Below are 22,121 nucleotides of genomic sequence, written 5' to 3' on the forward strand. Positions count from 1 at the left end.
TCGCTGGGAGGCATATAGCAATCTCTGGCTTCGTCCCGGTTTCTTTGGCACGGTAGCCGTTTACGGGGGTGTGCGTGTGTGTGTGTGGGAACGTGTTGGAGGGAAGATGAGACAAAGAGCGAAACGAGACGTATGCCCCAGAGAAGGACGATGGAGGTGTCGCCATCCGCAACAACCTCTTCAAACGCTGTGACATCGACACACTCGCCATTCCTGCGTCCATTTCCATTTCCACACTCTGCTTGCCGCAGTGGGCGGTGCAGTGTCTAGCGCACACTTCCACCGCCTCACCGCCCCCCCTTTTGTTTGCTTCCCGTCACCCGGCGAAGTGGAGGCCGCACACATGCCGCCCCGCATCTATGCTGCCGAGTCGCTCTCTTCCGCGCCATGGAGAGAGACAGAGAGAGGGCGGAGGGGGGAGGGCGGTTGTGCGGAGGCCGCCCCTCATGCTCTCTCCCCTTCTCGGGCAGGTTCTGCGAGCGCAAACAGAGGGCACACCCACAGTCAAACCCGTAGTGGTCCTTCAGGTACCGCCGCCGCCGCGCGGCAGCTGCACCTGTTTGCTCCCCAAAGTCCTCGACTCGGATGTAACTGGTGAAGAGCTGCTCGCCAGCCTCGATCGATCTCAGCGCCACGACCGACGCCGCCACGGGACCCATGGTGGGCTGGAAGCACACGTTTGGGACGCAACTGTGGTTTAGCCTTGCGGCGACGGCGTAGAGGGCCACGCCAGCGGCGTGGAGGGAGTCTTCCTCGCCGCTGCCGTGCGCCACCTCTGCCCCTAACGCCGCATCGACTCCGCCTACGCTTCTTTTGTGAAAGAGCGCGCACAGTCGCTCGAGCAACTTGACCGAGTTCTCCGGCGGTGCGGTGGTGCCTTCTTTGTGGCTTGTCATCGTCGGTGCGTCCACGGTTGCCGCGTCTCCGCAGTCGGCCTTGCTTTGGAGCCACCGGCACCACAATGTGTAGAGAGGGCTGGCGACGATGTACATGTGGGCGTTTGCGTTCGTCAGCCAGTACAGCTGCAGGTAAAGCTGAAGGGGAAAGGCTGTCGACTGCGCTATGGAGAGTGCACCCGTCACCCACTCCAGCACCTGTGCCTCGCTGGTGGCCGCAGGGGACGACGACGAGAGTTGTTCCAGCGGTGCGTGGTGCGGGTCCAAGAATGGGGGCCATGCAGGTAGAGTAACGCTCGCGCCTGTCGCCACGGTTGCTATCGCTGTGTACTCTTCTGCAGAACAGAGTAGCCACCACCATGTGAGCAGGTGCCAGGTGAACTTCAGCAGCGCGCGCTGCTCCATAGAGAGGAGATGCATTGCACCCTCAGCGTAGCTCCTTAGCATCTCCTCCAGCCGGATGCGAAAGTTCGGGGCTACGGTGTCCCGCAGCCACGCTACAAAGCGCCGTGGTTGCGGCGGAGACGTGCCTGCCGCGGATGCCGAGGTCAATGTGCAATGCTGATGCTTAGCGAGAAGGAGAGTGAGCAGCCAGACCCGCTCGTTGCAGCGCCGGGCGACCGAGTGAAGGGAGGAGAGCACGTGAAGGCGCGTCGGCCACGCCTTCAACCGCAAGGCGACAGGTGGCGGGTGCTGCGCGAAGCCGACGACGGCGTCCGGAGTAGGATAGCGGAGCAGCGAGACGAGTGGCGTCTGCGCTGCAGATGACGGTGTTAAGGCCGTCCCACCAGCAGCGCCGGAAGGCGCATCACGCTTCGCGCCTTCCGGCCCCGGTCTGCTCATGCTCAGGCGACTGTGGGGCGGCGAGGCCAGAACAAGGCGCTTTCCCTCCTCCATGAGGCCGCGCTTCTCACAGGCCGGCATGCAGAAGTACACACAGTGCTGCCGCCCTGCCACGTCCACCTCCGTTACATACGGGCGTGAACTTGCTGCAGCTGCAGCTGACGTCCCTGCACTCCTGACAGTGTGCGCTGGCGGAGATGCTTCGGCTGATGCGTCTCCTGGTGTCTGCGCTAAGTGTTGCACATTCGCGTCAAGGATCAGGTCCCACGTCGCCGGGACAGGCGCTTGCATCATCCGAGTACCGCTTTCGCACACATTCTTTGGTGAGGTGTTGCCTGACTCCATGCCCTCATTTTGCTTCATTGCTTGCAATACGCCATCGATTCGGTCGCACTCCTCTCGCAAGAACGCTAGGAGCGGTGCTCCGCACCCGAAGCAGCACCGCAAGCGCTCCAGCTGCTCCTTTGTGGCAGCACCCTCTACAGGTATGCAGGTGCTACCACTCGTCCATTCGCTGTGACCCGTGCTGTCGGCAGAAGGGGCCCAAATATCTGTTTGCGGAGATGGAGAGCTGTCCCTCGCACAGACCGACGTGGACGCGCGGCTGCGCGTCTCAGCTGGACGCGTGTTCCATGTCTTGTAAGACTGCGCAAACACCCACGGAGGCTCCCAGAGAACGTGGTCGCCTGTCTGATAGGGCCGAGTTGCGAAGACACCCCACCCCGTTTCGGCACTGATCCACTTGACTTGAGGTGGGAAGGAGACTGCTGAGGTGTCAGATACATCCTGATCGTCGCCCTGAACGCGGTGGAGGCGTGCGTCATCGCCACAGTGGGAAGGAGCAGCTCCAGCCATCCTTATCGTTTAGCTTCTGGATGCAGTTGACGCAGGGTGTTCGGAAGGCGTGCGTCGCTGTGAATGCGTAGGAAGGTCGGTGACACCCGCACAGGGGCGTCAGGGGAGCTGCTCCTTTACTCGTTCTGCGATGCGCTTCTCTTCCGCGTCGATGCGGCTTCGACTTGCTCCCGACACGGCGTTCGCCGAGGACTTCCCTTCCCAAGACGAAGCGAGAGAGCGAGTGAGAAGAACGACTTTCCACGTGCACACTCGAGAGCACTGCTGCGCAAACATCGCTTAGTTCTGTGTATGTGTGTGTGTCTGTGGCGGTGATGGTGGAGAGGGGTACTCGCGCATGAATACGCCTCCCCTCTCTCTGTGCGTCTGCGTGGCAGCGTTCTTTTGCTTTTTTTGGTGCCTTTCTTCGCACCTTTGCTGCCGTGCAGTACAGGAGAGGCAACTGAGAGGGGCGGCGGGTGCAGTGAGTGGAGAGGTGACGAGTATTTATATGCCACACATGATATTTTTTTCTGGGCGCACTCGTCCTCGTCGGGTTGGCAGGCCGCACGATTCGCGTGGCCAATCGCAGCACACCGCGGCGTAGCATACGACCTTTTGCCGTCGTCTTCATGGCGACGGCAGCGAGCCATCGAGCAGAAAAGATGAAAACGATAGCGCAAAAAAAGGGGTGATGAGAGGGCAGTGCGTCGGCCTCTTCGCGGCACATCTCTGCCGCACGTACTCACACTCACACACACCGCAAGAGAGCCCCTCTCGTGTGCCTTCGGTTTATTCTTTTTTTCTGTTGCGGAAGTTCAGCCCTTTGATCTGCGTAGCGGAGCGCGAAATTCGTCTGTGCACGTGAGCCGCACTTCACACGGTGCGCGCGTGTTTTTTTTATTCATGTGTGAGCGTGGGGCTGCAATCGCCCCCCCTCACGGCTCGCCTATTCATCTTCTTCCCCACACCCCTCTTCGCGATAGACGGGATAGCGGTAGAGGCAGAGAGGGCGGGGCACCTACGCCGTGCAGGCGGATAACAGCGTTGTCACGCAGACTTCCAACGCATGCCACCGGAGTACCCGCGCCTGCTCTGCCTGTGACTGTACGCCGACGCACAGCCGGCGCACGTCGGAGCGAGTCATGCTGCGCTGGGCTGCGAGGAGCATAGCCTCAGAGATGCCGTAGAAGAGAGTCACCTTGGACACGTCTGCAAAGGCAAACGCAGCACCAGTCCAGAAGGGCTCTGTGATGGGCGCGAATTCATGAGCCTGTGCGGTGCTATTCGTCATCTGTACGCAGGTGTGAATGGCGGCATCAAGGACCTCGCCGTCCTGCTCTGGAGGCGAAGACGCAGTGCCACCTCCCACATCCTCTGGGAAGGGTGCCGAAGTAGCAGCACGTGCACTGCTGCAGCGCCTGTAGATAATGACCACACTGGTTGTCTGCGGCCCAGGGGGAAGCACTTGCAGGATGCGGTCCAAGTTGTGGGAGAGGGACAGAGCGGCAAAAATTTGGCGACTGTTCGATACTCGCCGCGCCGGCTGCTGCTGGGGCCGCAGCGGCAGCGATGGGGACGTTTCCGTCGACGCCAACGACGGCGAAGGCGCCCCCGCAAACGGAAGGGAAAGGGTAGACGGTGCACGGCTTGCCACCAAGTCAGCACTCGCCTCCACCCGAAATAGCGCCACGGCGAGGTGAAGCGGCGATATCAGAAAGGTGTGATCCACGACAGCAGCATCGATGTGGCGCCGCTTCAGTTCTGCGTGAATGGCTGCTGCATTGGTGCAGTCGTGGTAGCAGCACACGCTAAAGTTGCCGATTCGCAGAGGCATCTGAGGAGGTGACGATGGAGCCGCCTTCTTTTGCGCGTATGTGCGTTCGTCACCCTGCTGTCTAATATGTGCAGCAAACAGCGCGTGCAGATGTTCTCTGCCTGCAAACACGTCTTCGCTTGTGGGCGCAGGCAGTGCAGTGAGTGCCTGGAGGAGTGACCGATAGGGCGCAAGAGTGTGCGTGTGTGTGTGTGCTTGTCTATGGGTCTATCGTTTGCGGTGTTCTCGTGCGTGCGTGTGTGTGTGTGCTTGAGGGTAAGGGGACCGCTTCTGAGCAGTCCGTTGTTACGGAGAAAGAGAGCGAGCGAGCAAGAGAGTGTGCGTGATGGAGAGAGAGAAATCAGTAGATCAACAGGTAAGCGGGGGTGACATCTCCTCGCCACTGCTTGGGCATGAAGTGCTCATCTGTGCAAGTCTGTCTGTGTGTGTGTGTGTGCTGACCACACGGTGGGAGACTGCCCCGGCGTGCTTGTGGCTTGCGTGCCACTACAGCGAACGCCGTGGAAGGCCTTAGCCCCTTTATGCACATCAACGAGGAGGGACTTGAGAGCTGACGGAGAGGGTGCCACGGGTGCCTTTCAACGGCGCGTCGAGATGAAAAAGAGAAAGGAAGAGAGAGGGGGGACGGTGTGGGCTGGAGCGTATATCTGCGCAGCGGTGCGCCCGAGAAGGAGGCGAGGGCGTCGGCACGCGAGCGACAACAGGTGAGGGGCTCGAAGAGAGAAGAGCCCGGCAAGTGAAAGCGTCGAGGCGTACATCAGCATCGGCACACATGCTTCTACGTGCTAGCGCAGAGGAGTGCCCAAGGTGGGAGAAGGGCACCGCTACCGCCCAGGGAAAAGAAAAAAACGCAGAAAGGGAAGTAAGCAAACGTATCGAAGCAGGCATGACTTGGGCGGGTGGGTGGAGGAGAGCCATGACGCCGCCTGTCCATCACTATGTGCCTCCCTCCCTCCCTCCACCCCCTGGAGAGGGCCATGATGGGTGCCGCTTCTTTCCACGCTAGCGGGCGAAAAATCTCGCGAGGACAATATGAGGGAGATGGGAAGAGACGTGAGGACGTCTTGACTCATCTTTTTTTAATGTGTGTGTGGAGGGGAGGGGGCTCCTTTCACTATCAAAGCGAGGTGACTATGTGAAAAAGAGATGCAGCGCACTGAGCAGACAGACGTGTGCGTGTGTGCAGAGGGGTGGCATGGGGCTTGCACAATGGTATTGCTCTGCCCCTTCGCCCCTCAACGTGAACACCGGCATCACTGAGAAGAGGCAGAGGGCAGCGAGACAACGGTGATTCAACATGATGTGATGCGACGTGCCGGGTAAAGGAGTGGGTGGGCAGAATCTGCAGAGTCACATGCGCACACAGGTGGCCCATGTGCACCTGTCTAAAGGTACGAGACCCACATGCCGCTGCCTCACCTTTGCACTGCACAGACGACCGCGGCACCACCAATCCTGTCTGCATTATCATGCGTTTAGCACAAGACGCATGCCAAGCAGATGCATACATGGAGGCTGGTCGGCGCGAGATGAGATGGGAAAGAAAACGGTGCTGGGACAGGCAAGGAGGGCTGAGACTGCGAGTGCGCGGAGATGTGAGCCAAAGCGCGTGCCAGCGCACACACGCGTCCTGCCGTTCCTCTGCTCGCTGCTCTGTGCCTGTCGCGGTTGTTCCTGGTTACTCAGCGTGGAGGTGCAATATGTACTTCTCATCGTCCACCCTGACATCGAAGAGGCGTGTGTAAAGCAGCTGCAAGGTATGATGACCCTTGTGGTTCGGTGTCACCGTCACTCTGTAGAGGCCGCCAGCCCCAACCAACCCAGGTGTGCTCTCTGTTGCTGAGAACTCAACCACGACTTGCAAGCTGTCATCACTGAGCGTCTCCTTGCCAGCAAAGCCGAGGCGGGTCCACGTGTAGCCCGTTGTCGGGTTACCTTTCAGGAGGATCTCGATTGGCCTGCCGACACGCACGGACGCGGACTTCTTGTTGTCCTTCATGGTGAAGATCGTAGACGCCTTTGGCTGCATTCTCGAGTGCTTCTGCTGCTGCGATATGGAGAGGAAGAAAACTGTGTGTGTGTGCGTAAGCTGAATGCGCTGGTACAGCTATAGAGAGAGAGCGGGACCATGGGCGTTGCCGATACGACAGGAAAGGGACGCAGAGGGGTGAAGGAGTGGGTGAAGCGTGCGCGTGAGGAGTGCAGCCCCGCAGGAGACAGCACCCCGTATATGCATGCCAACGTCGGCGTGTGCAGTGCTTTCCAGTGCGGAGGAATGCACGCGCACTGCTGACCGCCGCATGCGTTGTGCTCACCAGAGTGCAATAAAATAATAGGAGGGAATACATGTATGTATGCATATATATATATCTGTGTGTGTGCATGGCCAGAGTTCCCCTTCTACGCGCCACACCGAACTGACGGGCCTCCCATCCCACTTCACCCTCGCTCTCCCCCGGGGCTCTGCCACACCGCCGGTGGCCCCACAGCCGCCCTAACGACGCCGGCCTCGGGGAGCTGCTTGGCTGCCTCCCACAGAGAGTGGGACGCACTGCCCCCCCTCCCCCCTCCCTCCCTTGAAATGCGACGCACACACGCACACACACACAGACAGAGACAGAGGCGTCCCCCTTGGTCATAGGGGACGAGTGAAGAGGAATAGAGTGTGCTGGGAGACTAGGGAGGGGAGGGAAATGCGTGATTGAATCGATGGAGGTGTGCCCGAAAGACTCGTCCTTCTCGGCTCCTGTGCCGATAGGCTTTCGCGGCGCCCCGGCAGCAGTGTGCGTGTGTGGGGCAACTGAAGGGGGAAGTGAGTGTAGGATACCTGTAGTGGGACGCGGCCTATCCCCTAATACGTGGTGCGTGAGTAGAGACAGCATCGAAGTTGTGTCGCGCATGCGCTGATGCTGATTGCACGGCGTGGAGATGGGGGCAGCGGTTTGCTGGAAGCACTGAGGCTAGCGGACGTACACGCCGGGCGAGGGTACCGCTGCTCTTGACGCTGATGCCGGCGCGGTCGCGGCGACGTGCTTACAGACCAAAAACATAGAAGAGAGAGAAAGCACAGCCCAAACGTAAGTGTGCGCGCGTACATCTGCGCAGCTGGACATCCGCCCCTCTATGCCCCCGCCCCCCGTCCTCCGGAGCTGCGGTGCTCTCTCTCTCTGACGATGTGTATGGTAAGCCTTAAAGATAACCGTACTTCCTCCCCTCTACTCCCCCAATTTTCACTTGGGCACACACACACACACACAGAGGCAGACCAGCGCCCCAGAACGCACTTGATAACGTGGCCTCCACGCATACTCACAGATGAATCAGAATGACCCAATAGCGGGAAGCAGCGCTTAAGGGGGGGAGAAAGAACGGCAGGGAGGGGCGGCGTCGGCGGGTGATGAGGGGACCCATTGTTGGCCAAGGCGGTGGGCAACATGGGCGCATGTGACCCCACCTCATACTGCTATGCACATAAGCCGACTTCACCGCTGCACATACATACACTCATACACACAACACGTCCATAGAGAGTGGAAGAGGAGGAGGAGGGGGGGGTCAGGCGAAAGCTAACACGGGCATTTAAAAGGCCCACGGCAACCCTGCCCCTCTCCCCCTAGCTGATTGAGGTTGCGCTCTCTTCGCCGAAGGCTGTCCTGTTTCCTCCGTGCACTGTCAGGCAGGAAGAAAGCAAGAAAAAAACATCACCACCGATGCGACCGACACACACACACACGTCCTCCTCTGCCTCCGTCGTCGACACCATTTCTACATGATTTCCCCTCCTTTGCCACCGCCGCTGCCGCGGCTGCACTGAAGTTCAAAGTGGGCAAGTGAAGAAGAGATGAGGTCGTGGATGGCTGCGGCAGGGATGGCGGTGGCCGCTGGCGTGGTCGGCAAGATCGGGTCCATCGCGTGCAACGCACTGAGAGGGGAGAGCGCGAATTCAAACAAAGAACCGAAAAGCGAAACGAAGTAAAACAGAGACGACCGCCGCGGCCACAGGCAGACGGGCGCAGCGCAGCCCCCCCCCCCACACAGAGGTGGGCCCCGCCGTTATAGGGGATGCCGAAGGCGAAAGGGAGGAGGGGGTAGGGGGGCAGAAGAGACGACACACACAGACACATATATGTGCATGCAATCAGATGTGCCAGCGACACCCCATCACGATTAGTCGTCAGTTCCGTCACTGAGAGTGAGGCGCGCGCTCTCCACCCCCCTTCCTCACCAGCCACACTTCTCCATATTCTCGCCGAGAAGAGCACGAGTCGAAGCTGTTAGCGGGACGTAACCGGCCGTGCGGGTGGCATTCCTGCCACCCTTCGACCCAACTGGTGGCAAAGCCAACTCCTTGAGCACCGTCTGGTTCGACACGAGCACGTAGATACGCACGTAGGGCGTTGTCGTCGCCTCGTTCACGCCAATAATACTGCTGCCACCACTTCCCCACGCGCTCGCCGGCACCTCCGCGCACGTCGTTGAGCTCCCGTCAAACTCATAGCCCTGCTTGACGAGGATCCCTTTTTTGTACTTGAACGTTGAGGTCTGCGTCGCATCCTCAGAAACGGAATGCCTCTTGGACCACGACCCGGAGGCGTTCGACCCGTTACCGCCATCGTCATCGTCGGCGACCGGATCCTGCACTCGAAGAAAAAGCGGAATCGCATAGGCCGGAAGCATCGCCTGATTTGCTGTTCCGTCGCCGTTCCGCCGAACCTTGCCTGTGAGGAAGCCATACAGGTCGTCCTGGAGAAAGCGGCGCTCCTCTGCAAGGATGAGGGACGGCGGCTGCGAGGGGGAGCGCGACCGGGACGGGGTCATCTCGGGGCTTGTGCTGCTGCATCCATCCGAAGACGAGCTCAGGTGCCGCGTCTGCAGGCTCAGCATCGCCATGCCAGCTCGCCCCTCGCGCCCTGGCAGTTCCACACCGTACACGACCGCCTCCTGCACCCCGATGCGCGTCGTGTGGATAGAGTTGAGAGCGTTGGACACCTCAAGCGTGCTGACAGTTTCTCCCTTCCAGCGGAAGGTGTCACCGACGCGGTCGACAAACGTGCAGAAACCAAAGCGGTCCATTCGAATCAGATCGCCGGAGAGGAAATAGCAGTCGTTGCGGTGCGGCCATAGAACATGCCGAACGACCTTGCGCTCCCGAGCCGCCTTATCCTCTTCCTGGTCGACTGCGATCGCCCTCTTCGCCTTGGTGCCACCGTTGGCGTTGCCGAGAGAGATGTCATTGGCCGCAATAGCGCTGTGGTTGGACGTTTGGTACCCGTCAAAGCGGCGAAGCGCGAAGATGTCGAAGCCTTCGATCACTTCCCCCACGACCTCCCCCGCATCACCGACGGGGCAGTGCTCGCAGTATCCTGTCTTGGGGTCTCGGTACACTTGCTGCGCTTCCTCATCGAATCGCAGCACCCGGAATGGGAAGATGGGGAAGTATTGCATGCTGAGCCACTCGATCGGGCGCGGGAAGCGCGGGATGTGTCCCACAATGCCCGGCATCCCGAAGAGGTTCAGCAGGAAAATATTACCTTCAGTGGAGCTGTAGAACTCAACGGGATGTGAGATGTTCAGGCGGCGCATGCACTCGAGCCATATGTCCTGGCGCAGCCCGTTGCCGAAGGCGTACGGCACCCGCCATGTCGTGCGGTTCAGTGCTGCTAACGCATCCGTCTCGGTCCCCACGGCCGTTTTCGCCGTTGGGCCAGCCGAGGTCGGCGTCGCCCGTACAGGCGGGTGGCTGCGCTCATACAGCACGGCGTACCGCAAGACCTCACCAATGTACTGGACAACTGTTACGTGATAGCGCTGCAGGTCGTTGCGAAACTGCGAGGCGCTAAACTTGGAGCGGAGAATCATGCGCACAGTGGGCACGGTGGCGGCGAGGCGGATGTGCCGCGGCGCACAGCGGCGTATCTGCGACCACGCGCGCTGCTGCTCTTCCAGAGCATGTAGGAGATGACCAAGGCAGAAGACGCTGCCGACGGTGTGATACATAGGGAGGCAATCGTAGAGCGTGATGAGACGGCGTTCGTTCTCGATGGCGGCGAGCTGCGCCGGAGTGTAGCGTCGCTGCTCCACCGCGGCGACGAGGAAGTACTCCAGCCCGAAGGGAGCCGCAAAGAGGCGAAGAAACCACAGGCAGACGCTCATCATGGCAAAAAGGGCCGCCTCGACAATGTTGCGCTTGCGCCGCATGAAGTCGAGGGAGTCGATGCCGAAGACGTGCGGCACCACTGGGCAGTGGTGCTCGTTGCTGCTCGCGATGCTTGGCTGTCCACCGTCCTCCGTCTTGCCGGACGCGGGCGGCTTTGTAAGGGAAGTTGGGAAGGAAGAGGAGGTTTGCCGCTGCTGCAACGGCAGTTCAGTTGCTGAGGCTGCGGCAGCCGGCGCCGGGTGGGCGGCGACGTAGTCCACCTCGTCCATCTGCTGCACAACTGTCTCAGCAATCTTGTCGCGGTAATGCAAGACGCGGGAGAGGAAGCCAGTCGCAAAGAAGCGCAGGTGGCTGAACCGTGCGGCCTTGGGTAGGCCTGTCGTGCCGGAGGTATAGATGAGGAGGATTGGCTGGGTGTGGTGGAACCGACGAAGCAGGCGAGAGAGGATGGAGGCCATCTTGGCCTTGTACTGCTGCAACTGCTGTTGACCCCTAACCGATCCGGCGACTGTCGCGGAGGGGCCTGAACTATCGTTTTTGGCTGACGCGGGTGGGCTGAGGGCCAGCAAGGACTTCCACGATGGTGGCGGGTGGGAGAGAATAACTTGCATGAGGAGGCGCGCGCGGGGGCTGCTGATGAGGTAGGTGTGCCGCATCTCGCCTATCGTGAAGGCCGGAACGGCCTGCGCGCGCAAGAAAAAGGGCTTCACCACATCGTAGAGATCCAGCAGCGGCGTGGATGGCGGGGTCAGACAACTGTCGTCGACTGAGCCGTCGGCTGCCTTCAGCGAATCGGCGTTGCCATAGGCTTGTGCATTGAATGCTCTCAGCATTTCTTCCATTTCCGCTGTCATGGCGGAATGAATGGGCTGCCCCGCAGCGTTGGTGCTGCGCCAGAGATAGATGCGCTTGACATGGGACGGCACGTGAAGTTCCATTTTGAGCGTCGCGCTCTGGTCATCGTCGGCGTCGTCGCCTTTTCCACTGCGAAAAAGGAGGGGTACGTAGGCGACGTGCATCACAATCATGGTACTTCCCGAGCACTCGATCGCGTGGTATAGCATGGCGTTGCTGGCCAGATTTGTGTTCAGCAGCGCAGTCCTGCAAGGGCGGTAGGCTCCTCGCTCTACCATGGGGTGTTCGCTGTTGCTGTTGCGGTAGAGAACCTCGAGGAGGGTGTGCAGCGGACCACTCCGCGCGGCCGCCATCCACACTGCGTTATATTCCACCGAGTTGGGCAGCATGAGCGCAAGGCAGTCCGCTTCAATAGTGCGCGGCGGCGGTGGTGGCAGCTGCATCAGCGCTGCGGCGTCGACCACCTTTGACTGCTGGTGCTTTCGTTGCCGGTCTTGCCCTTCGTGGATCCATAAAAGGTCCCACGCGATGGCCTCACTGAGTAGTGTTATGAGAACGACTAAGTCGCGGTACGTAATGGTGACCGGGTGCCCGGCTGCCACCACCGACGCATACGTGGCGTCCGTTTCGGCAAGGCGGAAGACGATGTTCTCTTCGCTGGCGTGGATGCCGCCGCTGCCGCTGCTGCTGCTGCTGCCGCTCGGTACAGCCGCCCCAGCAGCGACCTGCGCCTCGCGTTGCCTGCACACTAGAAGGTCTTGATGCATGAGCCGCTGCAGCAGCCGCACGTCAACGGCCTCACCATGAGTGATGGCGGCCAGCGAGTCGAACTTGGCCAGAAGCTCTGCCAGGAAAAACTTTGGATCGATGGCGTCGCTCGCCTGGGCGCACCACGAGGCGGCTCTCTCGACAGCGCGCCCAGTCGACGTCCGTGCCACGTTTTTGGTGCTACACTCCTCATCGAAATAGATAGGCCCGTCTTCAGGCGCGTCGGCGATGTTGCATCGCCACACACATTTTGCCTTGTACGCGGCGAGCTTGTACGGCACACAGGCGTGGCGGGCTTGCACCGCCCCGAGTGAAATGCCCAGCTGAAGGTATGCGCCAATGGTGCGCAGGGCGTACTCGCCACCCAAGTACCAGTCTAACTTGCCCTCTGTGCTTACGGTAGACATGGTCTAACGGCTGGGGAAGGAGGGAGGGAGGGAGGCGAGGCGCGGCAGCGTTGAGAATGCGGTGAGCCGACACTCAAGCTCACACCTGCTCAATGCGGAAGATAAGTGGAACGCTTAGCTACCGAAGGGGGCCGAAACGATGCGTAATGCGTGCGTGTGTGGGACGCTGTGGTTGCTCTTTTACGTGTATACTTTAGTCTGTGTGGCTGTCCGCACTGTGCCTGAAGGGCGATCCGAGCGAGAGAGCGTTACGGACGGCGGCCAAAATGGGGTGGGGACGAGGGGATGGGGAGAGGGAAAACAAAGAGGCAGGGGAGGGGGAAGGGGAAGGCTAGCTCTGCGACAGCGCTGGCCCTCTTCATGGGCAAAACGTGGGCACATCATTCGCACATCGTAAGAGTCGGGCAAGAGGGAGGGGGGGAAGGGTAATTGCAGTCACAGTGACCGCTTAGGTGAGCCGCTTGGCCTTCGCTTTCCTCCTCCCAGCGTGCGATGAGACCTCAGATGCATGTGTGCGGTTCGAGCACGAGGGCAGGGGAGGGAGGAGGCGACAAGAGCAGACGCGACTGCACGCCACCGCTGGCGGTGATACGGTAATGCCCGAACCTCCCTCGCCCTTCCCTTCATCACCACCTCGTCTGCACTCCCCGTCTGGGCAGCAGAGGTGGGGTGCGATTTCTTTTTTTTTTCTACCCTCTTGTCTATTAGTATTCAGTCCACCACATCTTTCAATCACACACACACACATACAGCCGCACGGGACGCGAAGGCACGCGCAACGACATCAAAGATGCGCCCATGCGAAAGGCGATTACAACACACAAGGAAAAGAGAGTGGAGAGCATAGAGGGGAAGTCATCGCACACACACACGACACACACACACACACACGCACAGACACGAACGGATGCACGAGTGCTTCGATGCATGCTGCGTGCGTAGGTGTGTGGGTCGGGTCTCTATCGACGCCTGCGATTGCAATGGGTCGACAAATGGGAGTAAAGGGACGGAGAGGGATGATGAAGTAGGCGAGGCCCTCCCTGCGCAGGTTAGCGGACATGCGAGTGTATGTGCCTGTACCGGAGGGCGCTTCGAAGAAAAAACCAAAGGTAACGAAGAGGTCCTGAATAGAGGAAGGGGAGGGGAAGGGGAAGAGAAGGCAGAGAGCTGGTACAGCACAGAGCCATCTCTGCCTTCCACTGCATGGATCTGTGGGCTCCTCCTCCTCCACTCGAGCCATACATGTGCCCTCACGACATAGACTCACACACGCACACATTGATTTCCTTGCAGGCCTCCACTTGCCATGTAATTCAGCTGCCCCTCCCCCCCACTTGGTGAGAGGCATCGGCCTCCAGTCGCCACCTTAGATTTTCGTAACGATGCGGGCGCTTCACTTTTTTCTTTTTTCTGCCCTCAGCTTTCTTCTCATATTTGCCCGCCATTTACTGATACGGCTGAAAGCCACCAGACGAGTTAACACCACGACTGCTACCGCCACGCGCACCACCGCCGGCGCGAGCGCCGTTGCCACGGCTACCACGGCCGCGGTAGCCGCTGGCGGCGCCAAGCATAGTCATGAAGGCGGCGAGCGCCTGGAGTGGCTCAGCACTACCACGACCACGACCACGGCCAGCACCACGGCCGCCGCGGCCCGGCTTGAAATTGGACCTCTTGTGAGTTACCTGTAGAGGAATGCGAGGACAGAGAGCGAGAGGAGGAGGAGGAGGAGGAGAGCAGTGGAGAGCAGCAGGACGAGAGGGGGTTAAGAGCGTTGGTTACAAAGTTGGAGAAGCGAGCGGTGGCAGGGGTGGGGAAACGGAGCGTGCGAGGCAGGGAGGGCGATGCGGCAGCTGGAGAGGGCGGGGAGAGGGAGGGCAGAGAACAAAGAAGTAAGGACAGGCAGCGAGAGACGCGACAGCAGCGAGGTAAGGGAGCGAGAGAGAGAGAGAGGGAGGGAGGTAGGGGTATTAGAGGTGAAATGACGGAGAGCACGCAGACTTCGCAACACGCTCACACACAGACAGATAAGAAACGTACCTGTAGATGTGCGTGTGCATGTGTGACTCCTTCCCCCCATTCTCCGACGCACCAACCCTTTTTTCTTCCTTTCTATCTCCTTTCGTGTATGTGTTTGCATGCGCTCTTCTTTACGAACAAATCCTCTCACTCTCTCTCTCTCTCCCTGTCTGTGATGTGTGATGTCTGTCTGTGTGCGTGTGCCAGAGAGTGAGCGCTTTTTGTGAGGCGTCTTTTCGGAGATGCCGTCGACGTTTTTTTTCTCCTTTGCTCTGTGGATTTTTTTCTTCAACTGTTCTTTTTTTCCCTTTGCCGGTGTGTTGGCGTGTTCGCTCTCTTCGTCCCTTGGCTGTCTCTCTCTCTCTGGCTGTGTCTGTGTGTGTGTGGGGGGGGTGGGGAGGGGAGAGAAATTTTTTTCGTGGGGGTCTTTTTCTCTGGCGGTTTGCTGCCTTTTGCGTTACAGATGGGGCCGGGTGGGGAAGGGGGCGGCGGAGGCGGGCCGACGACCTCTCCTACTCTCCCCCCTCGTCACGTACCTGCACACACAGACATATATATATATACGTGGATCCATATAAACATATATATAGAGAGAGAGGGATGTGCAAGCACGTGAGGAGGGGGGGATGGAGGACCTGCGGCTTGCTCGGGGGGGGGGTACTCCGTTTTGTTCTCCCACCCACCCACACACCCTCTTCCCTCGCCTTCACGTTTTCCTCGCTACGTGGATGTGCGTGTGTGTGTACGCTGCCACTTCACCACCTCCGTCTTTTTACCGCTGTAAGCAACCCACACCACGGCGACCTTTACAGCATCAAGCTTTCACGCCGGCACGCCTTCTTTCCTTTGTTGCTTCGTGATCTAAAGGTTCATGTTGGGCTGCCTTGCGCATGCGTTCTACCTGTGCTCCCTTCGGCTTGCATGTGTGTGTGCGTCTTGGCGCCCCTCTGCTCAGCATTCAACTCACAAGTCGCACCGCTTCTCCCTCTCCCGCCACGGATGTGTGCTTGGGTGCCGTCTTTTACGGTTACACGCCACTGTCCCTCCAAAAAGCTCCACCCCCCTACTCCCACCCCTTTTTATACCCCAGGGGTGGAGGGAGAGTCGGAAGGGGAAGGGGGGAGAGGAGGGAGGAGTGTGCATGTGTAATGGGGGTGGGGGTGGGAGTGGGGGGGGCATTTCGATCTTGCTAAGCACACCTCGACACGCTTACACCTTCATTGACGCTCCTACCTTTTTGAATCGCATGCGCCGATCCCCACACACCTGTGCAGCAGACCGCTCAGCAGCTTAGGGGGGAGAGGGGTGGGTTAGGGTGGGAGAGGGGAGGATTAGGGGAGGAAGGGGTGGGGAAGAGGAAAGAGAGGGCGGCGTGTGTGGGCGGTCAGAAAGGTGAGGAGGCGCTTCGGGTGCACCGTCTTCCATTCTGCTGTGCGAGGACGCCCGCAGAGGCCCCTCTGGCGAGAGACAGTGCGCCTGCGAAACACATTTCCACTACCGCAGACGAACACGCTTCACGCACGCGCCCTCCCTTCCCTCCCCCTCCCTCCCACCCGATTGCATCGGCTTAGAGGGTTAGCGAAGGAAAGAAAGGAGATGCTCACACATACTATTATGGTGCTGCCTTTGAAGTTGGAATTGTTCTTCGTATCGATGGCCTTGCCCATCGCGGTGTAGTCGGCAAATTCGATGTAGGCGGTGCCTTTCAGCTCCCCTGTCGCGCGGTCCTTCAGCACTGTGCAGTTGAGAATGCTGCCGCAATCCGCGAAAAATTGCACCAGCTCCTCCGTCGTCGTCGTCGCGCTGCCGTCCGTTCCCCTCGGCAGGTTGCCGATGAAAATCGAGCGGCTGTCTGAGTCCTTAGAGAAGCTGTGCACGGTTGGGGTTGCTGCAGAGGCTGGCGCAGGCGCCTGGCCAGCGCTGCTCATGGGTTGCTGCAGCAGCTGTGAATGAAACTGCTGCTGTGCATGAAACTGCTGCTGCTGCTGCGGCGAGTAGTCAGGCTGCGGCGGGGCCGACATGAAAGGACTGGCATTGATGTTGAAGGGGTTCGACTGCTGCGGCGGTGGCTGTTGCGGCTGCGCTTGGAGCGGCTGCTGCAGCTGCTGCGGCTGAGCCGGCGCTGTCTGACCAAAGCCCAGCAGGGGAGAAGGGGGATGCTGCTGCTGCTGTTGTTGCTGCTGGCGCATCTCTGCGTCTTGCGCCAGTTCCGCCTCGATGCGGGCGATCTCCGCCGACAAGTCGCTGTCCATTCTTTGGAAGTCGAGAGAGAGGGGGGGCGGAGGGGGAAAGAGAAACGGTCCTGATGATCTCTCAGTGGAATGTGTGTATACTCTCCGGTGAGACGACTGAGCAGAAAAGAGGCGGAAGATAAAGGAGAGGTGATCGCAGCAGCCGCCGGCATGTCGAGTCGGCATATGTGCACAGGGGTGCGCCCAAGCCAGATCGAGAAGGTCAGGCATGAGGGAGGAGGGGGAGGGGGGGTGACGGGGAGAGCTGCGCTGGAAGGGCGATGCCGTGCGAACCTACAGTAGTCGCCATGGCGCGAAGAGCGCATCACCAAGGCTCACCGACTACAGAAAAAAAGGGAGGGGGGATGGTGGCGGCGTTGAGCCCTTCGAAGACGGCTGATGCTCGCAGAGAGCACTCATCCATTCCACATGCAGACTGGCGCGCATCGGGAGAAGATGCAAAGGGGAGGGCGAAAGGGGGGCGTGCCGATGGCTTCCTCCCGCCCTAATACACAGACATATATACACATGCAGACGCTCTCATGTCCAGCCCTCCCCACCCTCAACCTTCCCCATCGATAGGGAGAGGAAAGGGGGAAGAGATGGGTGGGCACGTGTGTGTGGATGTGGATGTGTGTGTGTGTGTGGGGAGGGGGATTGACGGAAGTAGTTCGACGGTGATCGAATGCCCTTCAAGGGCTCTACATGGTGATTCATCTTTGAAAGTGCCGCACATGAAGAAGGCCAAGTATACAGAGCCAGTCGGAACGTTAGCAACAGAAGGGTATCAGCACTAACACACGCGCGAATATGACGGACAAGGCAGCGTTGCACGCACAGCGCCATCTTACCAACCGCGTAACAGATAAGATGGTAGCAAAAGAGAGGAAAGGGAGAGCGGAATAAAGGCTGTGGCGGACACCACCCTCCCGTTTCGGGATGCGCACGCACACGAGCCTACAGACAGGCAGGCAGCCGAGTCACCTCTCAGATTGCGCTATGCCCATGGGCACCGAGAGCACCAATGTCAGCTGCGCGGTCAAGTGTGTGTGTGTGTGAGGGGGAAGGAGGGCGTGGCGTCCATGTCAGAGCCTCTGCTGCACCCATGCAAAGAACAAGGCGTTCTTCACTACACTGTCGTCGTCAACGCCCCCTCCCCTTCCCACGTCCCCCCCAGAAATCTGCACAGCGGCCGACAGGTGCACGTGTGCCAATATGCATGCATGCCTGCGTCTGTACGCTTAGAAGCCCTTGGCAGTTTTCAGTGCCAGTGCGTCCACCTCCGGCTCCTTCGGATCCGGCGGCGCAGGCGGAAAGTACTGCTGGATGAACTCGATGTACGCCGAGTCGGAGCTCACGATGGCGAAGAAGGCTCCGAGGTCGTAGCCGTCAGCGCCTACCTTGCGCACCGCCTTCTTCGCTTGGAGCTGCTCCCACGACAGTCCAGGGATGGCGCCACAGATGAGCTGGTCCATCATCGCCTCGCTCACCTTCGGCTGCCCTTGCGCGTAGCTGAGGAACGCTGTCTTGACGCGCTGCGTCTGATCTTGAGTGAGGCCCATTTGCTGCGTGAGCGTGCAGAGAGAGAGAGAGCGAGTCGGTGAGTATATGTGCGCGTGTGCGTTTAGGGTCTGTTAGTGCTTTGTATGAGGGCTGTGTGGGTGGACGAGTGAGACACGTTCGCGTTTTAATTTCCTCTGAGAAGGCGGACTAGCAAGCCGACGGTGTCGGGGAAGGCAAAGGGGTGAGGCGGTGGTGGTGGGGAGCCCAGCGCCATGGATGAAGAAGGGTCTTCAAGGCGTGTCACGGCAACTTCCCCCAACTGCCACAAGCCTCGCCTTCGTTTAGCGGTGCAGAAGACGGGGTGCACTCTCCCTCCCTCCCTCCGATGCACACATCTGTACAGGAACAACAACTAGCGGATGCGCCGAAACTGCCGGCCTGTGAAGTCACCAGGACGACGCCATACACCATCGGCTCTCTCCCTCACCCCTCCCTGCCTTTCTGATCACCCGGGAACTGCCTAGCTGCGCACCTGTGTGCGTGACCTTCACGCGTGACACGTTGGCGGCATCGATTTTTTTTTTAAGCTGCTTTGTGTCGTTCGAAGACGTCTGTGACTTTTTTATTATCCAATCGCCCCCCTTCTTCGAAGCCCTCCTTTCTCCTCGCCCGTGACGAGTGCGCGTGTACACACCTCAACAGGTGTGCGCATATGTGGGGGGGCGGGGGAAGAGAGACCTGTGTGTTTCCTAATCCCATTTCATGTACGGCTTCATTTTCTGGTGCGCCCACGTCATCACCTGATCGCGCTCCGCCACGTCACAGGCCGTCTTGGACAGTCCGGCCGGCTGATACCGCGTGTTCATGTAGTACCCGCCGTTCTTGAAATCGTCCCGGACGCAGCAGCTTACTACCGTCTGGCTACCCTCCCATGCGGTCCGCATGATAAGGATGTACAGGTAGTACAGATATCTGAAAGAGACGGCGAGCGGAATGCTGCGGTACAGGTTCGTGACGACTCCTCCTGGTGAGCAGGCACAGCACGTGAAGCGTGGCTCGATATCGGCGGTTTCAATGGAACCAGCAGCGTCAGTGCCACTAGTCTGTGAGGCCAAGGCGGCTTCAGCAGTCGCAGTGTATCCGAACCTGCGTAACGTAGGCTGCTTGCATCCACCAGCCGCCTCGATAGTCTGCTGCTTGCGCGTCAGCCTTGAGGACACGCTACTCTTATCTGGCCTCGGGTAGGAGCGGAGGGCAAGCTGCTGTGCGTGGAAAATGTTGCCGAGCTTCGTGAAGCCGTACTGCTCGAAGCCGTCGAACCTGTCTGCCACTCGCGGCGACCACACACCACGCCCACTGAGGTAAGTCTTCACAGCGTTCCCCTTCACCCCCACGTGTGCGGCGCACGCGACGTAGACAATGCGACCGCGCGCCGCCTCCACGAGTGGGAGCAAGCCTTCGGTGAGCAGGTACGGGCCAAGGAAGTTGGTGGCCAGTTGCATGTCATCGCCAAAGCGGGTCGTCACGGGCTTCTCCTGCAGCACCCCAGCTGCGTTCACCAGTATGTCGATGGGACGATGACTCTGGCGCGCCCGCTTACAGTATTCTCGCACCGCGATGAAGTCTTCCAGGTTCAGCGTGTGCAGGTCGATTCGCTGCTCTGCACTGTTCTTGGCATGGCTGCGCACGTACCCGATAGCCTCCGCGGCGTGCGGTGAGTCCCTTCCAATGATGGTGATGTTCGCCCCCATCTCTGCGAGCTGCGCCGCGGTCGCCTTGCCGATACCACTGGTGCCGCCGGTGAGGACAACATGTCGACCAGTCAGGTCCTTACGGCATCGATTGCGCCTGCCTGCAGCCATGAGGCGCGACAGCACGATCAACCCCCCCATGAACACAGCTTGCACCTCAAACGGAATCACCGGCAATGAGCGCATGTGAGTGACGATGCCGCCGAGGATGCAGCCTGCCGGTATGACACCCATAGCTGCGCTGTCCCGCATGATGGTGAAGGTGTGGTGGCCATAGTCGTAGATGTGCTCGCCCTCGAACATCGAGACATGGCGAAACATTCCGGGGAAGAGCGGCTCCTGCTTCACATGCGAGATGGAGCGCGGTGAGGGGCGCGCAAGGCGCAGCTTGGTGTGCTGCGTCACGGGACCTGAGCCGCTTGCCGTGGTTACCGCCACGGCGTCGTCTGACGTTGCCGTCAAGGCCTTGGATGGCGTCGAAGATGACGACAGAGAAGAGCTCACTGGTGAAGAGGCCACTCCACGCGAGACCTTGTTCACCCAGCGGCGTACCAGGGTGAGAGAAGGCATGTGCACCAGTCGTTGAGAGTGGGCTAGGACGGCGGTGCGATGAGCGACAGCGGTGCAGCTGCAGCGGAGACGGAGCAGGGCCGTGAAGGGCTGTGAGCATCGGTGCACTGCCCGAGGAGCAGCTGCTTTTGCAGCGACGGATACGCTAGCACGATGGCGATGCATGCTGCGTCTTGGGTTCCCACCACGTCGAGCGTTTATCTGCGTGCCTTTCCTGCATCAGCGCGCGTGCGTGATTGGAGGCTAAGAAAGGTGCCCGCACACACACACACAAACACAGACACACAGACAGACACACACGCACACGCCGTCCACTCGAGCGTTTGAGGAAAAGAGAGAAGATGCGCACGAAGCAGTGCAAAGGAGCGCCCCGCCCCTCCAACAAAGACCGGCATCAAGGATCGTGAGTGCGGGTTCCATAGGAGGAGGCAGGCAGGCAGGGGAGGGAAAGGAGCAGAAGGTAAAGGCAAGCGGGCTCATTCACTGCTTCCTTGGCGTGAGTGCACAGGGTACGTAGATACACACACACCGCGCTTGTGGGTACGCACGCTTCCAGCGAGGTGGAATAGGGTCAACATCACGGCCCCTCCCAATCCTGCAGCTGCGGATTGCAGGCTTCATCATCTCTTTCCTTGCACCGCCGCTGCTGTGTTACTTTGCCGCTGGTACAAAGGCGCACCGGCGAAGGCTGACCCTGCCTCACCTTAAGGTTCACCAACACATCACGGCAACCAACTGCTGCCACACAGAACGCCTACGCGCGCGCACATACAGACACAGGAACGCCTAAACGCCTCCGACGATGGGTACCGCCTACTCCGGCCGTAGGGTGTAGTACCTGGCGATCGTCTTGGCCATGGCCCAGCGCACTACATCGTCGCGGCTTCTCGCGTCTTGTGCGCGCTTGCTGAGCCCGCTTGGCATCAGGGCACATTCGGCGTAGTAGCCGCCGTTCTCGATCGTGTCACGTACGCAGCAGTTCACGACGGTTTGGCTTCCTTCGTACGCGTCCTTGATCCATAGAGACCGCAGCGTGCGGGCGACGACGTTGTGGCCGAGGAACGGGCTCGCGTTCACTTGCTGCAGTGAGGTGAAGCAGAAGCCCGGGTCGGCGCAGCACACATCGACAGGGTGCAGATTGCTTTGGTGGTTCAGCGGGATGCCTTCGTAGCGGCGGCTCCCGATAGACTGAGCGTGATAAATGTTGCCGAGCTTCGACGCACTGTAGCACCGCGCGGTGATCTGCGATTCGTTCGGCTCCGGCAGCAGCATCATGCGATCGCGCACCACGTTCCCCTTGGAGACGCCATTGTGTGAGGCGCATGTGACATACACGATGCGGCCGCATCTGTGCGGTGACTTGCGTAGGGACGGAAGCAACGCCTCAGTGAAGTGAAACGGCCCGAGAAAGTTGACGCCGATGTGCTCCTCAAACTTCTGCTTCGTCACA

General features: G+C 59.8%; 7 protein-coding genes across 7 annotated transcripts; all 7 read right to left on the reverse strand.

Annotated features, from left to right (window-relative positions):
• Window positions 1-287: 287 nt before the first annotated feature.
• LSCM1_05135 (uncharacterized protein) lies at window positions 288-2,594 on the reverse strand (the record flags this gene model as incomplete). Its single annotated transcript, XM_067322608.1, has 1 exon — window positions 288-2,594. One exon carries the CDS (start codon window positions 2,592-2,594, stop codon window positions 288-290), a length of 2,307 nt encoding a protein of 768 aa, XP_067178471.1.
• A 1,000-nt stretch (window positions 2,595-3,594) lies between these two features.
• LSCM1_05136 (uncharacterized protein) lies at window positions 3,595-4,410 on the reverse strand (the record flags this gene model as incomplete). The annotated part of the gene is made up of 1 exon (XM_067322609.1): window positions 3,595-4,410. One exon carries the CDS (start codon window positions 4,408-4,410, stop codon window positions 3,595-3,597), a length of 816 nt encoding a protein of 271 aa, XP_067178472.1.
• A 1,678-nt stretch (window positions 4,411-6,088) lies between these two features.
• On the reverse strand, window positions 6,089-6,439 carry LSCM1_05137 (uncharacterized protein; the record flags this gene model as incomplete). The annotated part of the gene is made up of 1 exon (XM_067322610.1): window positions 6,089-6,439. One exon carries the CDS (start codon window positions 6,437-6,439, stop codon window positions 6,089-6,091), a length of 351 nt encoding a protein of 116 aa, XP_067178473.1.
• Window positions 6,440-8,631: 2,192 nt separating this feature from the next.
• Window positions 8,632-12,597, reverse strand: LSCM1_05138 (uncharacterized protein; the record flags this gene model as incomplete). The annotated part of the gene is made up of 1 exon (XM_067322611.1): window positions 8,632-12,597. The coding sequence occupies one exon, from the start codon at window positions 12,595-12,597 to the stop codon at window positions 8,632-8,634; it is 3,966 nt and encodes a 1,321-aa protein (XP_067178474.1).
• Window positions 12,598-16,130: 3,533 nt separating this feature from the next.
• LSCM1_05139 (uncharacterized protein) lies at window positions 16,131-16,868 on the reverse strand (the record flags this gene model as incomplete). The annotated part of the gene is made up of 1 exon (XM_067322612.1): window positions 16,131-16,868. One exon carries the CDS (start codon window positions 16,866-16,868, stop codon window positions 16,131-16,133), a length of 738 nt encoding a protein of 245 aa, XP_067178475.1.
• Window positions 16,869-18,088: 1,220 nt separating this feature from the next.
• LSCM1_05140 (uncharacterized protein) lies at window positions 18,089-18,409 on the reverse strand (the record flags this gene model as incomplete). The annotated part of the gene is made up of 1 exon (XM_067322613.1): window positions 18,089-18,409. One exon carries the CDS (start codon window positions 18,407-18,409, stop codon window positions 18,089-18,091), a length of 321 nt encoding a protein of 106 aa, XP_067178476.1.
• Window positions 18,410-19,099: 690 nt separating this feature from the next.
• Window positions 19,100-20,836, reverse strand: LSCM1_05141 (uncharacterized protein; the record flags this gene model as incomplete). The annotated part of the gene is made up of 1 exon (XM_067322614.1): window positions 19,100-20,836. The coding sequence occupies one exon, from the start codon at window positions 20,834-20,836 to the stop codon at window positions 19,100-19,102; it is 1,737 nt and encodes a 578-aa protein (XP_067178477.1).
• Window positions 20,837-22,121: the final 1,285 nt, after the last annotated feature.

The sequence above is a fragment of the Leishmania martiniquensis genome, chromosome 24, assembly GCF_017916325.1.
Source record: "Leishmania martiniquensis isolate LSCM1 chromosome 24, whole genome shotgun sequence".
NCBI classification, from domain to species: Eukaryota; Euglenozoa; class Kinetoplastea; order Trypanosomatida; family Trypanosomatidae; genus Leishmania; species Leishmania martiniquensis.